A 17,958-nucleotide genomic window follows, 5' to 3' on the forward strand; every position below is an offset into this window, starting at 1 on the left:
ATTCACACAACTCAGTCCGTCTCTACCATTCAGCCAATTGCACAACTTATAGAACTTGTCTTCATGTCATAGCAATTCATTTAATGTAACAAATAACAATGAAACCTTACTTTAAATGAAGACATATGCTGCACCATAACTCAATGTTCTAAATTGTTTTTTATAATATATTTTTTATTTGTCTTTAAAACATAGTAATATTGTATATTAAAAATGTTTTTAATAGTATTTTCGGTTTTTATATTTATAAAAAGGATTCCATGTTTTTTTATTTCTTTTTTTAAAGATTTGATATTGTTTGGTTAGATCAACATTGAAGTCATTCGAAATTTGGTAAATAAATATGTAAAAAAAATGATTGTATTAACATTATTAATTGATCATTCTCAAAACAAATTTAAGTGATTTAATGGTAGTAACCCTATTAAGGGTTTTAAAATGTAACACTTATGCTTAATTAATTCTATTCTTCAACAAAATATATAGAATCCAATAATCACAAAGACTTAATAGATTCTTCACCAAGATCTAAACCCAACAACCCAACTAGAACGTTAGTAAGCCATCATTACTCATATCAAAATCAAAGTAACAAAGTTACTTTCTCTTTTTCTCTCACACACTTCAACCTAAGATTTAGACCGTTGCAAATAAAACCCTTTTTCACTTTGTCAAGTTCTGCTACATTGATGAAAGGCAAATAATCTCAAGAATAAGATGTATTAAGCTGTTGATTACTCAATCAGCCACAGATACAGAAGAGAAAAGACACTGCCAAAACCTTCAAATTCTTCAAGTATTCTTATCATTGATCATGGCTGACACAAAACCAAACAGCAACATCTCACTGCCTCAAACCCATCAAGCAAACCCCAATCATGAGCCTCTCTTGCATGCCCTTGATCCCATATCACTGATCCTCAACCAGAATTCCAATTCTGAAAACCCTTTTCCTCTGAGACTCGCCTTAGTAGACAGTTTCGTGATGGAGAGAGGACCCAACTATACTGCGTATGCCGAGTTGAGAGAATCCAGGTTGCACATGAAGTGTTTGATGCAAGACCGCCAACAAGAGGCTCAGGTATCGGAACCAACTATAAAACCTGCAACACCACCAAGGAAGAAACAGGTCAAGTTTCAAACTTGTGAGAGAACCTCAAAAGGGTCCTTTTCTATTGCTCAATCGGTGCCAGATTTTTCTGCTGCATTAAGGAAAGAGAATAGGAAGCCTGTGAACACTCTGCCTTCAATGACACCACCAAGCAAGAGTGGTAATCGGGTGGTGTTGAGTTCAAGGGGGAGCAAGTCAGTGAGTGGAGGGGAGAAGAAGAAAGGTGGTGGTGGTGGTAGTGTGATGGCTAGGAAGAGCTATGCCTGCATTGATGAACTTAAGGGTTTGTCTTCCGCTACAGCCATTGCCATCAATGGTGAAGGTAGAGGTGGAGGAAGGAGTAACAAGGTGATGGGAAAGACAGTTTCAAGATTCCCCAGCCAGTTTTGAATGTTGGTGTTCTGGAAATATTGATTCCTTAAATTTGGACTTGTTCTTTATTGGTTGAATTTGTTGGTTTTGAGAGGCTCTGGAAATGGCTGTCTGATTTATCCTTTTTTTCACTCATTTTGTTCTTATCTGGGATTTTGAGTATCAGTCTTATTCATAGGTGTCAAGATTTGAATAACTTGAATGTTCCTTATGAATACTCCTAAGGACTTGTATAATTCTATTTTATGATCTCTTACTGAGGATCTTACAGTATAATGTAAACTTGTAAAGTTAAGGTGTATGTAAAAGTGTTTCTCACTGTAACACTGATATAGAAAATACACAGTTTTGCATTTCTTTTTTATGTGGACTGGTTGATTTTTGTGTTTCGAAATGAAGTATCTTCAAACAAATATTCAAAATAGGTGTGTGATTTGTTGCTAATGCTTAACTCAAACTATGTCTTTCACCTCTTCCCACATTCTACTAGTGATATTGTAATTGCCAAAGTTTAGGGTATAAGTTTTTCTTTTCCTTTTTCAATAAAATTCTTCCTCAAGTTTTAATTACCAACCTTTGGGTTTAAAGATTGTAGTGGAATCTGTCTGTTTCTTTCTGGCGTGCTTAAGAAAGGGCAAATGTCAAACTTTATCTTTAGTATGTTTTTATCTTCATGTATTTTTGGTTGAACAAATACATAGAACAAATCAAGTGACATCATCAATTTTCATTTATAAGAAGGCAATAAAACATTGGATGCTACAAAACTTACATTAATCCTAAAAAAAAGACAATAAAGGCGAGCTTAGGTAAATTAAGCTCATCAAGTTGGTCCATTTTTTCGTATCCGGATACCTAAAAATACAAAGAGATTCAATCAGAAAAAACATCATGCTAGTCCACGGTTTCCTTTTTATTTGATGCATAGAATGTGCCCAAGTTAAGTTCTTATAGGAGGAAGATCTTAATCTATCAACTTGTGTCATTTAATATTATATTTTGATCATAACAAATAAATAAAACAATTTTAGTGTGTCTAGTATATTTTACCTTGTGTGCAATATTAGATAAAAACTGAGTGATATTTGATCATGCCAAAAAGAGCTTCTTGTTAAACTAGCAGTCATGATTGAAATCTACTATAAAGGATTGAAATCTACTATTTGCAAAGAGCAGAAGAATTGTCAATCTTCACGAGTGCAATAGAGAATATATAGAAGTGTTAGATTATCATGTTATCTAATGAGTGCAAGAATGAAGCAACTCTTTAATTAGTTTTATGGGTCCTAAATAGAATTTACGGGGCTTGTATTTAAGATTTTTTGTTTAATTCTAAAAAGGTTACAAATAAGTATTTGGAAGCCCAAAAGGCTAAAGGGTAAAAACATTAAAAAACTAAAGGAAACAAAAAGACGTTTGGGCCACTATATTCTCCTGTTTACAAAACTACATGGTGAGCAAAGAAGACACACATGAAAAGTAGTGAAAATAGGAAAAGTACACCAAGATTGAATTGAGTATTTAAGACTTCTAAAAGCTTTTTGGGTTGATAATTAGACGAAGTTTTAATGTGACTTCAAACTGTGAAAAACACTTTTTTTGAAAATGATCGTCCCATAAATTTTCTTTGGTTAGTTCCAAATATGTAATTTAAAGATAAAGGGTAGAGATAAATTTACACAAGATATTTTTATTTTGATTAGTTACAAATATGTAATTCAAAGATATAAGAGTAGAGATAAATTTACACAACATATTTTTATATTGGTTAGTTTATAAAAACTATACTACTCTTGATCTATATGATAAAATTACTCTATTAAACTAATGTTGCAAGATACAACACGTATATTATTTAGATCTCAGCCACTCTTGATAAAAAAATAAAATATCATTTGAATTTCAATTACTTTCTAATAAGACAAACACAATCACTCCTAATTGAACATTAATTAAGTATTCTTTGAACAGGCCATCAGTCTTGGTTAAAACATGAGTATTCTTTGAAGTCAACCATTATAGAAAAAAATGCAAATTACTGACTAATTATTACCTCTATATTAGTATTTCAATATACAAATCTCTTTATGGGTACTTAAACATATAATTTTTAATATTTAGTTCTAACATAATTTTAAAGAAGATGTGAATAACTAAAAGTAATGACATATTATAATATAACTTTTTTACTATATGTTAAAATGCTTTATTTATTATAAAATTTAATTATACCATTGTTCATTTATTTTAAAATTTAATTATAGAAATTAAACATTTATTATTCTAAAATACTAGTAGACTATAACATCGAAACGTAAACTACTATGCTTAATTTAATGATTTTCGTTATAATATATAGGTGAAAATATGCACGGACATGCACATGTATATATATTTTTTATAATAATAGAAATAAAAAATATTATAATAATTAATTAATGAAAAAATATTACTAAAGTTTTTCTTGAAGTTAAATATAGTGGAGTAAATTAAAAAAAAAATCATAAAATTTATTTTTATTAATATTTGTAATGTTAAAATTATGTAATAAGAATGTTTATAGTTTTTAAACAAAATTATAATTAAAAAACTAATACAAACACATGCACTTATAAGAATTTTTATTACATATAACTATGTGAGAATAATATTTAAAATATTAATACAGGAAAATTTAGAAATATATATAATTTTATTTTAAGGAATATGACGTGATTATTTTGAAGGAAATAGGTTATGTCATTATTTTTTAGGAGAGAGAAATATTTTGTAATCACTTATTCTACTAAATGAAAAGTTACTTTTTATTTATTAATAGGTAAAATTATCTAATTAAAAGATATAAAAGTAGTTATCTGTGTTGTTTTACTATGATGATGGTATAATGATATAATATTATTATGATATAGATATATATATGAAAATAATTATAAAATATCTTAAATTTTACTATTTGGTATAATTATATTATAAAACATATTCAGTCTGGCTAGTTTTACAAACTTCTATCTCTATTATTAATTTCTATAAATTTAAAAATCTTTCATTTGTAATCAATTCTTAATGACCTTCCTTGAACATAATAGCCTGTAATTAATTTGTATTATAAGAGAAAAGTAAAGTTGACTTTAAATTAAAATAATAGTATTTTCATATATTTTCAAGTAATTAAAGAAAATATTTTTAATTAAAAAAGTTATAAGTGTATTTTGAATGATTTTGAGATTTTAACACATTACTAAAAATTGATTGATATTTATTAAAATTCATCATTTTAATTATTTAAACCCTATAGGCTATGTCAAGGGTCAATTCTCCACCCTCTTCTTTCTTTCGTTATCCTTGAACTTTACACGCCCTGCTTCAAACCTTATCCCAATCTTCCACATTTCGTATCCAATTGAAATCATATAGACTAAGAAACATCCAAAAATGATTTTATAACTTCAGTCAAATTCAGATTCCCATTATAAGCAAACCAATGAAAATAAAGAAGAAGAAAAAAAATTCTCTTCTTTATTTTTTCAAAGATTTTTTTTAATCTTAGTCAAATTCCACCTTTCATAATAAAAAAAATATTTAGTTGGATTGGTATAAGAATAAATCTCTTAAACTAAAGTACATAATTGAAATGGAAACTTCGTTGAAGATGATGGATTACCAAAAATAACCCAAATTCAAGTCAACAACTTTCATATTAAGAAAACTGAAATCCAAAATAAATGCTCTTAAAATTTTATTCACATCTTTTCCTTTATTTATTTATTAATTTTTAAGACTTACTTGCTTAATGGGTATTTGTTTCTTCACCACATACCTTATCTTTTTTTCCCAAGTCAGATATTGCATGCTTTGCGGATCCCATTCATGTTTTTTCCAATAAAATAATGATTAAATCTACAGTGCATCCCAGACCCCCAGAGCTTTACCGGTGCCACCCTTTGAATGGTTGGCATTTGCATAAAAACTAGTAAAAGCAAAAGAAAAAAAAAAAGTTATTCTTTTTCAATATTCTATTCACATTTCCAAGTGTTCTTTTTAATGTCTATATACATATTTTTCTTAAAGGGGTGTGTCAGAGTCTGTTTCCTATGATTCTGTTTCTGGGTACATAGATCAGGTTGAATCCAAGTGTTTGGGGTGGTGCAGAATTCAGAGCAAGTGTGCAGCAGAGGAAGAGGAATAATAGGAGAAAGGTGATAAGGGTGTCAAGATCAATGGGGTTACCTGGTGTTGATAGAGAATTGAAGAAGATTTTGAATGCAAATATGGACCAAGTGGGTGCCAGAAGGCGTGCACGTGAGGCCTTCAAGGATATTCAGCTTGGAATTGATCACATATTGTTTAAGGTTTGGTTTTGTTTTGTTTCTTTTGTTTTGTTTTGATGCTGTTTGTGGAATAGATGACATGATTAAATCCATGCCATTTTTTTGTTGTTGTTTCTAATGTGCTTGGTTTTGTCTTGTGAGTGAACGTTTTGCTATTTGATTATGGAGGGACTTGCAAAATATTTGGTTTTGCCCTTTATTGTTTCTTACTTCTCTCTTTCTTTAATGCTGAGGATATTGATTGGTGGACTTGAAACTTTGACTTTGAGATTTCTGATTTGCAAGCAAATCCCTTGTAAAGAGAAAGATATTTGTTCTGACTTTAGCTTCTTTTTGATATTGGGCATGGAGGGTTTGTTTGGTATATTCTGTTGCAGCTATTAATTATAAGGTGAATTCCTCTTCAAAATAGTTTACCCTAATTTCTTAAAGCAAGAAAAGATGAGATTTTAATATATTTTCTGTTAAACTTGATTATGTGGATGAATTTTGGTTTGGATGAATACTTGAAGCTAGTTTTAAAAATTTAAACTCATTAGAATTAACTGTGTCACAGCCAGAGTTAATAGAAAAAATGTGTTAAAGCTCAAATTGAATAAATTTAACTTTATTGTGAAATGAGATGAGTCATGAACACTTCAATTCTAGTTTGTCATAGGGGTAGGGGGCTTCAACTGTTGGTATTAAATGTTGCAGAATTGGAAACTCTGTATTTAAATGCAACGGGGTCAGCCTTCAATACAACTACAATAAGAGGAAAAATGTTAGGTGGGAACTCGTTCAAAATTCAGACAATTTTTAGTATAATATTATTTGACTATGGTATTCAATAATTTAGGGTAAAAAAATGTAAATTTATGAAGTTCTTCTTGCATAAATATAATGCTCATTTACACAATTAATCAAACGTTTAAGTGTACTGGAATAGTAAGTGGAGAATTCTTACATGAGGACGGTGGTGAGTGGAATGTTGAAGCTATCTTTTTATTTTTCTAAGTTTTTGAGTAGTTGTGAGTTGTGAGCATGTACTGGTGCAAAATGGCACCGATTTCTGGTGTAAAATGTGAGACCTGACCCAATAAAAAATGTGTTACAGAGATATTTTGAAAAGACTTGTCAAGAGCATGTAGGGATTCACAATAATTATGATAGTTCAGTGAATTTCTTGAGTAGTTAATATTCCTTAAACATGTTAGGTTATTTTTTTTTATCATAGTTTTTTGGACTCTAGTATGGCCTACTCGTTCTTTCTTACTCAACTTTGCATCAGACACTACAATATGCAATTAGATCTGTACATTGTCTTTTCTCCATTCTTTTTCAAACCCATCCATTGCATGACATTTTCATGGTCTTGGCTTTTGGTAACCTTTTGGTGCTGGGATAACTTTTTGTGGGGGGTGCAGTGATTGTTTTATTTCACTTTAAATCAGTAAAATTTCATTTCCTTTAAATTTTAACATCGATTCTTTTGTGTTTTCTGTTTTTGTAGACTCCATGTGATGGAATAAAAATGGAAGAGGTTAGTGAGAAATTTAGTCTTAAACGCTTTCCTGCAATTTATGTTTCTTCTGAGTAGTTACCAAAAAAAGTGACGATTGAGTAACTATTTCTATGAATCATCACCAGTGCCAACTATTGTCCTGTTTTGCTATTGAAATATGATGATTGACTTAATTTTGTGTGCTATGGAACAGTCATATGAGAAGAATTCAAAAGGACTAGAAATCTTCTGCAAAAGTTGGCTTCCTGAAGCATCTACGCCAAAAGCAGCACTATTTTACTGTCATGGTTATGGAGACACTTGCTCCTTTTTCTTTGAAGGCATGTAGTTGATACTTAGACTTGGTAGCTATAAGTAACTATCAGTTATCTTGAGGATTAGCAACTCAATGGTATCATGGACTTTTTTGCAGGAATTGCTAGAAAACTGGCATCATCTGGATATGCAGTTTTTGCCATGGATTATCCGGGATTTGGTCTATCAGAAGGTCTTCATTGCTTTGTTCCCAGTTTTGATGGACTTGTTGATGATGTTATTGAGCATTACTCTAAAATCAAAGGTACCTATACTCCCATCAACCCCCAAGTCATGAAATTCTTAGTCATCATGAATTTCTTCAATAGTTTGTTGCGTCCTGGTGGTTTGTGATTATGTTTACTTTTTAGTTTGGACACAGTCAAGGATCTTGAACTACTATTTATTTTTGTATAAAGTATTTGATCCATTCCTTCTGAAAGTAGTCTATACTATTAATCAATGCTCAAAATATAAAGAATATCAGAAAAAATAACAATAAATTAATGATCTGTGTCTTCCAATAGTATTGAGTTGGAGATGACTAGAATTAGACATCAAAGGGTCAAAGAAAAAATGTTTTTGAGTGCTTTCAAGGATATTTTTTTATTTAAAAAACTTGGAAGCTAAGGGAAACAACAAATTCTTTATTTGTTTATTTTGAGGTTTGTGGTAGGGTGATGAGTTCCAAACCTATTTTGAAAATATAAATTATTGAGTTTTATGAAATGTAATTCTTCAGGTTGTAGTTTTTCATCTGCTTTTTGCATATATATTCTAATCAAGGCAGTAGCTAAAGTGAATCTATTCTTCAGTTCTATTTTCCATGTTCTTAAAGTCACAGTTCTATTTTCCTGGTCAAGAAGAATGGTGACTTTAAGAACATGGAAACTATGAAACATTAAATGTTACATATATTTTCCTATTTCTTGGGCGACAACTTAAACAATTTAATAACAAGGAATATTGTATTTGGAGTAAATGGTTTGTTAGTAGGGTGCTCATCAGTTAGTTTGTTGATGGTTTGTTACTAATAAGTTATCAATAAATTAAACACCATTGTATCTCGCTCATAATCTCTTAATCAATGAATATGATTCTTTGTGATTGCTTCTCTCAAACTACTCAGCATTAGCCTTTGATCTCTATCGTTCTCATCCTCTCATTACTTACATATTGATTCCGTTATGTTCAATCAAAAGATTTGGTTCATGTTGCAGAAAATCCAGAGTTTCGTTCTCTTCCCAGCTTCCTATTTGGACAGTCCATGGGTGGAGCAGTTGCATTAAAGATACACCTGAAACAGCCTAAGGCATGGGATGGTGCCATTCTTGTTGCACCTATGTGTAAGGTATTTTTCTTGAAACACTAATGTATGGAGTTCTGGCTATTCTTTGCTTTGATCTCCCTTTGATTACAAGATCTTTGTAGATTGCAGATGACATGGTTCCACCAAAGTTGGTCACTAATCTCCTTATTGGATTAGCCAATGTTTTACCAAAGCATAAATTGGTTCCAAACAAGGATTTAGCGGAGGCTGCATTCAGAGATTTAAAGAAGAGGGAACAGGTTTGTGTTTTGTGATGTACTCCAACAGAATGTTACTTTTTCTCAGCTAATCTTAATACAAAGATCCATTTTTTCTTCTGCGCTTTTTAGTGACTCCATTTTTCTCCAAATTTTTTCATGCATTTGTTTTTGGTAATGTGTGTTAGTAAGAGATTCACACGTTTCTAATGTCTTTGCAGACTGCTTACAATGTTATTGCTTACAAGGATAAACCACGCTTGCAGAGTGCTGTAGAATTGCTCAGAACTACTCAAGAAATAGAACGGCGATTGAAAGAAGTACGTACTGATCTTCTGGTTTATCTGAACTAAGTGGTTGGAAGAAATTATGGTAAAAGTGATAGGTTCAGAAAGGTCTCAAATCTTTGGTAGCAAAGGCAAGGATGCAAGTATAAGAATGTGTTTCATCTAAAACTAGTTCAATTCAATAGTTGAAACTGATGCCCATAAATTCTAAAACAAGATCTAGAAACCCCTTGAAACATGTCGGGCTATACCTTAAAATTTCGAAATGTTTGAGAATCATTTGTGGCTCATGTTTTGATGACTTTGAAGAAATAGCGAATAGTGATCCTTTCAAAACTACCCTTTTGCTCTGGCTTCCAAAGACACCACTCTACTTCATATATTGTTCATTTAATTTGATCATCCTCTCTTAATTTGATCTTCTTCTCCATGGTAGTATATCTTGGAGTTTGTATCGATTATTACTGCAGAAACTAAAAACACTATACTTTTCGAGATGTTTACATGATTCAGGATCACTACATGACCCATAGTCTCAACCATTCTTTGTGTGATAATCAAATTTTCAAATTTAGGAGAAAGAATTGATAATCCGTCGGTTAGATGTCACGTGTGGTTGGGACCACTGGACTCTCTAATAGTTTATCGTGCTTTTAGTTTGACCAAGTGTTCTTTCTAGACCTGCTGTTTAAATCTGAAATTTCACTTTTATTGACCATATTCTGTCAGTGTAATAAAATGTATGCATCTTCACACGTAATTGATTATGATTACAGGTTTCTCTACCATTATTCATCCTTCATGGAAAGGCTGACACAGTGACTGATCCATCAGTGAGCAAAGCCTTGTATGAGAATGCAAGCTGTTCAGATAAGAAGCTTAAGCTTTATGAAGATGCCTACCATGCTCTTCTGGAGGGTGAGCCTGATGAAGTGATTACTGAAGTTTTTGAAGACATCATCTCTTGGCTTGATGAACACAGCTTGAAACAGAACCAGCCTTCCTCCTAATACCGATAAATTAATTTTGCAATCTTCTGATTTAAAGATGAATATTTTTATTGGGATTGTTTCAAGCAATGGAATATAGAATGCTTCCGTTAAAGTTGCCTATTATTTGCAGCTTACGTTCAGTGAATACACCATAACCTTGTTTTATGTATATAACATACAAGGTATATATATGTATATTTTTTTTTTCTTTCTGTACCTTTATTTTTTATATGTTTTAAGACTTTACGTAATAAGAAAAGAAAAAATATGAGGGGAACAAAACATCCACCTCCTTTTACTATTCTACATCCCTTGGTTTGTGAGTTCTTGTGCAAAGTTTTGGTAACTTCAGGCTAGTGTATTGAACTATTTTTTCTAGGTCAGAGCTGCATTATATTTATTGGGAGATTTCCCTTAGACTCTCGTAAGGTAAAATTCTAAGTACTCGAAAGCAAATTCTATAAGCAAGAAACTCGGAATAACATTGTAAGCATTCCAAGATTAATTTATTAAGGAGTTCTTTAATGTTTTTGATGGATAAAGATGTAATTCTTATCTTCACTTGTTTAGCGAAGGGATACGTTAACTATTGTTTTTGATAATTGACAACGGTTTAAGAACCAATACATATTAAGATGAGGTAAAAAGAAAAGTTGACTTTAGTTATGAACCTTTGTTTCGGTTAAGAAAAATCGAAGCATTAAATTGAAAATAAATAAAAAATAGGTTTTTGGTAGTAAATCTACAAACATCAGAGGTCATGGACCTTATTAGATTTTAGATAATTATTTAAGTTTAAGTCTTTATGGAAAATTTTAACTCTCTCGTCATGCTCATCTTGAACTCATTCTTCATAAGGCTTGAAAATTTCTCACATAATGATTAATTAGTAACACCAAAAATTATATCATTTATATATAACTACACTGATATAAAATCATCTGAATAACTTTTCCTAAACAGGATGGTATCTACATGACCTCTAGTAAATCCATTTTCAAATAGAAAAATACTTAATCTCTCAAACCAAGCTCTACGAGCTTCTTTTCAACCATATAAAGCTTTATTTAGTTTATAAACATAGTTTGGATATGTTGAATCCTTAAATTTAGGGGGCTATTCTACATAAATTTCTTCCTTAATGAATTCATTTAGAAATGCATTCTTAACATCCATATGATAAAATTTTATGTTGTTAAATGTAGCAAATTATAGTAATAACCTCTCGTCTAGCAACATGAGCATAAGTTTCAGCATAGTCAACACCTTTCTATTGTAAGTAATCTTTCACTACCAACCTAGCTTTGTTCCTTACAAACTTACCTTGCTCGTTAAGTTTGTTTTTATACACCCATTTTTCTTCTATAATACTCTTGCTTTGGTGGTGGACATACAAGGGTCCAAACTTCATTCTTTTCAAATTGATCCAGCTCCTTCGTCAGTACTTGAACCTAACTCTCATCCTCTAAGGCTTCATCCACCTTTTGGGGTTTAATTTATAAAATCATTGCTTCGTGAACTTTAAGATTTGATGTTCTTGTGACTCCTTTCTTTGGGTAACCTAAAATAACCCCTGTTAAGAAAGAATCGTCTTCAGACTAATATGTATAAATGCTCTCATGTTTTGAAGTTTAACAAAACAACATTAAACGAAATGAGAATATGAGGATGTCATCGCTAAAATATGATAATTTTTGTATCACTTGTCCATTTATAATATTAGAGTCTTGAATAGATAAATCTATAGTATTTTTTTCTCTTAAAACATCTTCTTCTTTATCACCATCTACAATATAATAAAAAATGCTAACTAATAATATTAAAACAAAAAATAATAAATAATTAAATTAAATTAGGTGGGTTGGTGAGCCAACCCGACTCACCATGGGTTCAACCCGGTGAGCCAGGTTCTAAGTGAGCCGGGTTGAAAACTAGCCCGCATAAAAATATTACAATTTTTTCAAACCCAACCCGGCTCAAACCCGTGGTGAGTCGGGTTGGCTCATGGGTTACAACCCATTTTGACAGCACTATTCAAAATCTCTAAATACCCAGTAACATAGGAAACCCTTAGAAAAACACTTAGGCCTAAACGAGACGTTATACTAAACGATTCAAAAGTTAAAGCGCCTATGAGAGTTGTGTTAAAAGCAAAAGTTATAATGTTTCAAACAGTATTCAATCAAACTATCAAAAGAATTTAAAAGTTGTTGAGACAATGTTTTTGGTAAAGCTATTTAAGAGTCTCAATCAATATTCCAAAAACTTGTAGAAGACAAACTTGTTAAATGCTCTGGCTAAAGGAAGCAGAATATTAAAGTGTTTACAACAGTCTAGACGATATCATGAGCAAAACCCTATACTTCGTCCAATGATGAAGTCCTTAATTAATGACTAGTATCTTAAGAGAAAAGCTGAAATGATAAAATGCTACCTGAATGGTAGAAAACGTAAAAAACACTTTGTTATTCTAAACAAGTATTAAATGTCATTAAATGATCAACGTTCAAAAACAACAAATAATGAGATAAAAGACATATCTATTTGAAATATATTAGAAGTGAACATTAAAGACAAAGAAAACATTCACAGAATGTTCTTTCCATCAGAAGTCATGCCAAGAAAATAGTACAACCTATTTCAATCGAAGTACTAAAAAAGCAAGTCTACTTTGGCAAGTTGACTTTAACCAACGGCTGCTTCACATGATAAGACAAAGAAGACACAAGATTCAAGGAAAAAGCTCAAGTCTAAAAAATATCTTTTGAGAAGCCTTTAAATAGCACAAGATTTGAAGAAAGAATCAAGAAAATCGCTTGAAAAAAAGAATATCAATATCGTCGAGAAGAAAAAGCATAGAAGAGCTCAAGATCAAAAGAGAATATCTAAGAAGAAGAGAAAAAAAAAGTCGAGAAACTCTCAAGGTTCATTGTAATATCAACTTACAATTTGTAAGAAAAGAAAAAAAAAAGAGAAACACTTAATGAGTTCGTAGACAGTATTGTATTGAACATATATCCTTTCTATAAGAGTTATCGTCTAACGACTAGTAAGCAATCAGATTAATTACAAATTTTAAAGAGAATTCAAACACTTGTTGTATAACTCAATAGAGTTAAGGATTACTAGGCAACGTATTGGGGGGATACCATGAAGTACCTGAAACACACTAGAAGGGGGGTTGAATAGTGTTAATAGAAAAACGAATTGCAACTTTCCTAATATAGCACTTTAGTCGAGTACAAGATTTATCATGTAATTATTAAACGTTCGACCATGTAAATGATTTTAAACAATAAATACTTTTCACTTGTTATTCAGAATATTCAGTGTAGTGTTTTAAGAACATCCTTTTTAATGAACAATCGTTTAGTATGTGAAGCTCTTGTATTTAAAACTAAAATGCAACCGCAGGTTTTATAATAGAAACGTTGAGATAGATGTAAAGAATAAATGCATAGATAATATTGGTTCACTCTAGCTAAGATATGTCGAGTCTCCTCTATCCTTGATGGTTCCAATATAATCTTCAACCAGATTACAACTGAGTATTCTCACCAATCATGGTATCCCTAGGCATTCCTAGTATCCCTCGATACGTTGCCCAGTTGAGTTTCACCCACACATGGTTGTGCAGTATTCTTCACCACTCTTAGTATCCTTAGGCAACGAATGACTCTTTTTACCCTAGATTGGTTGAGTTTCACCAATTCCTGCTTGTGTAGTATTCTTCACCACTCTTGGTATCCCCAGTCAGCAAATAACTCTTGTTACCCTAGACTGGTTAAGCTTCACCCACTCCTGGTACTAGACCATCCTAGTATCATATGATATGCTTCCTAGACGCTAGAGCAAAAAAGGCTTTTGACGTTTGTGTTTTTTGGCTTTTAACGTCTAAAATAATACTGACATCATATCGAGAGACGTTAAATTGACATAATTTTTTTAAAAAAAAAATTGATGTTAATTGACGTCATATCTCTTGAATGAAGTTATGAGAAAACACTAAAATAGGGGTTGAATAGTGTTTTCATAACTTATATCGTGGCTAAAGGGCTAAGCATTATGTACATAATACTCATGAGTTAGTTGTACTTTAACTATAAACGCAATTCCATGAAGATCGTTTACAGAATTAGCCCAATATTCTCCAATAGATGTATAAGTAGTAACATGTTAAAGATGTAAACGCTAGCTAAAAGTTTGATGCTAACTTAAGCGTCTAGAAGGATTGTCTTCATCAAGAGCTAGTCGTTTACAAAGAGGACTACAACACATAAACAATTTTTATATTGGTTCACTCGTTAAAGCTACATCCAGTTCTCCTCTAAGTTAACATAGAAGGTTTCATTAAATACTCAATGAATTACAGTTCAGTGTTTTAAACCACTCCTAGTGTTCCTAGTCCTATTAAGTAACCATTGTTACTTCTTACTAGTTGAGTTTGACTCATTCCTGATTGTGTAGTATTATTCACCACTCTTGGTATCCCTAGACCTTCCAGTATCACTTGTTATACATTGTCTAGTTGAGTATTACCCACTCCTAGTTGTGAAGTATTTTTCATCACTCATGGTATTCCTGATCAACAAATAACCTTCAATTACCCTAGACCAATTGAGTACTCTTACCACTCCTGGTTTCTCAGTCAACAAGTAGTTTTTAATTACCCTTGATTGGATGAGTATTCGCACCACTCTTGGTATCCTCAGTAAGCGAATAACCTCTTGTTACCCTAGAATGGATGAGTTTTTGCACCACTCCTAGTATCCTCAATCAGTAAATAACCTCTTATTACCCTAGCTTGATGAGTATTTGCATCACTCCTGGTATCCCTAGACACTCCTGATATCCACTGATACTGCCTAGTTGAGTTTCACGCATTCTTGGTTATGCAATACTTTTCACCACTCCTGGTACCCCTAATCAGCGAATAACCTTCAGTTACCCTAGACTAAGTGAATATTTGCACCACTCCTGGTACTAGACGACCTTGCCTAGATTTCCTTAACGCTCCAAAGTCAAGTTTTGAGTGTTTTTATTCTCTCCAAAATTGCAATCAACGATTGGTTACAAGTCCTTTAGACTATTACTCTCGTAGAGAGGATGTGATTATAGTATAAAGCAATCTAAACACTAGCAGGTGTTTCTCTCCTTACTCTTTTCTCTCATCTTATAAAGGTAAGCATATAATACAATGATGCTCAAGAGTGTTGCTTTAATTTTCTTTTTCTCTCTTTTCTCTCTTTTCTCTCTCCTTACAAAGCTGAGTAGATATTACAATAAAGCTTAAGAGAAATTCTTAGTGTTTCACTCGATTAGTCTCTCTTGTTTTCTTCAAGTAGATGTTCTAATGAAGCTTGAGAGTATTATTCTTTTCTTGAGCTCTTCTCGTTTTCTTTTTCCTTAGATAAGGATTTTTTCTTTTAATAGCTTAAAGAGATTTCCTTGCTCAATTGATGATGATACATCTTCATGTTTTTCTCTTCTTGTTCATCTCTTCATCATCGTCTTCTTCTTCTTCTCTTCTATCTATACACCTTAAAGATATAATTGTTATGACGATGCTTGTCTTGAGATTTGATAATATGACTATTTGACAAAGCTTGTCTCGAGATCTTTTCTTTTCTGACTATTGGTGTAGATGTCTGTCATGGGTGGAGTCTTTTGTCAGAGCAGACATGTTTTTTTAAGCTTTTATCAAAAGTATATTTGACTTCTCATTTGACACAACTTTTGATAAACTGATCAGTTCTTCTTTTATCCTCTTCTCTGCAACATTCATTTTGATTCTTATAAGATGAGGTAGATGAACATTTGTAGCAAATGTCCTACACAAGATAGAACAGAGGCAAGTATGTCCTATTTCCAGTTTACTTTGTTATTTTCAAAAGTTTTCAGCATTTGTTCAGGATTTTTTTTCTATTGTTTTGTTTGTAGTTGATATCGTTTAGTCTTTGTAAAATACTCTTCCTTGGTTGGTGTTTTACCTGTTGTTTTCATGATTATTTTAGACATAGGTATTGTGTCACAATTTCCTAAGACAAGAACATTCTGTGAATGTCTTTCTTTTTACTAACACCTATTACTGATCTGTTTAGGGTTTTAATGTATAATCCATACATTAGATATCACTTTTGTTGTTGGGCATTTAACGTCATTTAATGCTTGCTTAGAACAATAAATTGCTTTTTATTTTCTACCGTTAAGGTAGCATTTGACAGTTAGACTTTTCTTCTAAAGATATCAAGTGTTGAGTAAAGACTTCATCGTTGGATGAAGTAATAATTTAGCTCATGGTATCGTTTAGACTGAGTAAACATTTCTTGTGACTTAGATTTAGTTTTTCTTTGTGTTTTAGATTTAGTCTTTTAGAGTGATTTTGTCAATGACATATTCTTGACATTGTTTCATTTTTCCCGAGAATTAAACCGATACCCCTTGAGTATAGTAAGTTTACGTGTTTTTAGTTTCAACTTCATTAGCTTATGCGTTTTAGCATAGTATGGTAAAATAAGCTTATGTGTTTAGCTCAAACTCTCTTAGATGCTTTGACTTAATAGTTGTTTAGCATAGCGTCTGGCTGTTTAGACCTAGTTTGTTTTTCTAGTTCTAAAATCCTAAGTGTTTTCCTAGGTTTGCTTAATCTTAATGCTTTATTTTTGTTTTTCAGCAGCTAGCCTAATCCTTGTTTTCTAATAGCCTAGGTTGACCTTCTTATGATTTTCTGTGTGTTAGACTTCTTTTAGAGGATCGTTTAATGTCTTTCTATTTGGTGTATTAGACTTGTTATACGGATACTTGTTCTTAGAGTTTTTGTCCTAGCATTCGATGTTTGTTTTCTATTCTTCTTTATTTCATGTTGTTTAGTTAAATTTCAAAATCAGGTTTCTATAAACAAGTTTGTTTTGTCCTAACAATCTCCTCATTTTTTATGTTTAACAAATATACATGCAAAATGAAGAGATCTACTAGTTTATTTCTCTCCCCCTTATTTGTAAAATTTCAAAAAAAGGTACATAGAAATAGTAACCCTTATAGTGAGCTCCCCTAATTTGTTGCACTCTTGAATTTCCTATGTTTATTTGAGTTTTGTTTTTTTTTGTTTTTTAGGTTTGTCTAACTTTTTCGTATTTTATTATTTAATTTTTACTTTGAGTGTTTTTACAATTTTATTATGTTTGGAAACTTAATGTCTTGCCTATTTAGTCATTGGGTCATGTAGGGTGTGTTCGCTTGAACAGAAAGTATTGTTCAAGAGTATTTGAGAGCGAAGAAATGCGATTTGTTTTATGTTCGCTTGAGACGAGAGGAGCGGATTTGTGGGAGACAAAAGGCGCGGATTTGCGAGATTTATAAAATTTTCATCACCCGCAAGAGTGCAGCGATTTGGAAGGATTGTCGATACAATATCTTCTTTACCCTTTGCCTATTATATAATTCCAGTCCAAGTCCTGAAGCTTACGTACATCGATTCTAACTATGAAATAACTGATTCCATATGAAGATGATGGTTGAAGATGAAGTTTGAAGCTGAACAAGA

The 17,958-nt window shown here is 31.7% G+C and overlaps 2 protein-coding genes across 2 annotated transcripts; both read left to right on the forward strand.

Annotated features, from left to right (window-relative positions):
* The first annotated feature begins 544 nt into the window (after positions 1–544).
* On the forward strand, positions 545–1,847 carry LOC124838790 (uncharacterized). Its single transcript, XM_047314476.2, has one exon. The coding sequence runs from the start codon at positions 815–817 to the stop codon at positions 1,499–1,501; it is 687 nt and encodes a 228-aa protein (XP_047170432.1). The 5' UTR covers positions 545–814; the 3' UTR covers positions 1,502–1,847.
* Positions 1,848–5,274: 3,427 nt separating this feature from the next.
* LOC124838791 (caffeoylshikimate esterase-like) lies at positions 5,275–10,721 on the forward strand. Its single transcript, XM_088113573.1, has 9 exons — positions 5,275–5,431; positions 5,633–5,832; positions 7,304–7,333; positions 7,509–7,635; positions 7,728–7,874; positions 8,830–8,960; positions 9,041–9,178; positions 9,358–9,456; positions 10,200–10,721. Exons 1-9 carry the CDS (start codon positions 5,371–5,373, stop codon positions 10,431–10,433), a joined length of 1,167 nt encoding a protein of 388 aa, XP_087969699.1. The 5' UTR covers positions 5,275–5,370; the 3' UTR covers positions 10,434–10,721.
* Positions 10,722–17,958: the final 7,237 nt, after the last annotated feature.

The sequence above is a fragment of the Vigna umbellata genome, chromosome 4 (genome assembly GCF_029865625.1).
Source record: "Vigna umbellata cultivar VRB3 chromosome 4, Vumbellata_1.0, whole genome shotgun sequence".
In the NCBI taxonomy this organism is placed as follows: Eukaryota; Viridiplantae; Streptophyta; class Magnoliopsida; order Fabales; family Fabaceae; genus Vigna; species Vigna umbellata.

What these genes read in the sequence shown, in the direction of transcription:
- LOC124838790 (XM_047314476.2), top strand. Translation starts at nt 815, where the DNA reads ATGGCTGACACAAAACCAAACAGCAACATCTCACTGCCTCAAACCCAT.
- LOC124838791 (XM_088113573.1), top strand. Translation starts at nt 5,371, where the DNA reads ATGATTAAATCTACAGTGCATCCCAGACCCCCAGAGCTTTACCGGTGC. An exon ending in ATGGAATAAAAATGGAAGAG is followed by an intron (nt 7,334 to 7,508) that starts GTTAGTGAGAAA and finishes GCTATGGAACAG; the next exon opens with TCATATGAGAAGAATTCAAA. An exon ending in TAGAACGGCGATTGAAAGAA is followed by an intron (nt 9,457 to 10,199) that starts GTACGTACTGAT and finishes TTATGATTACAG; the next exon opens with GTTTCTCTACCATTATTCAT.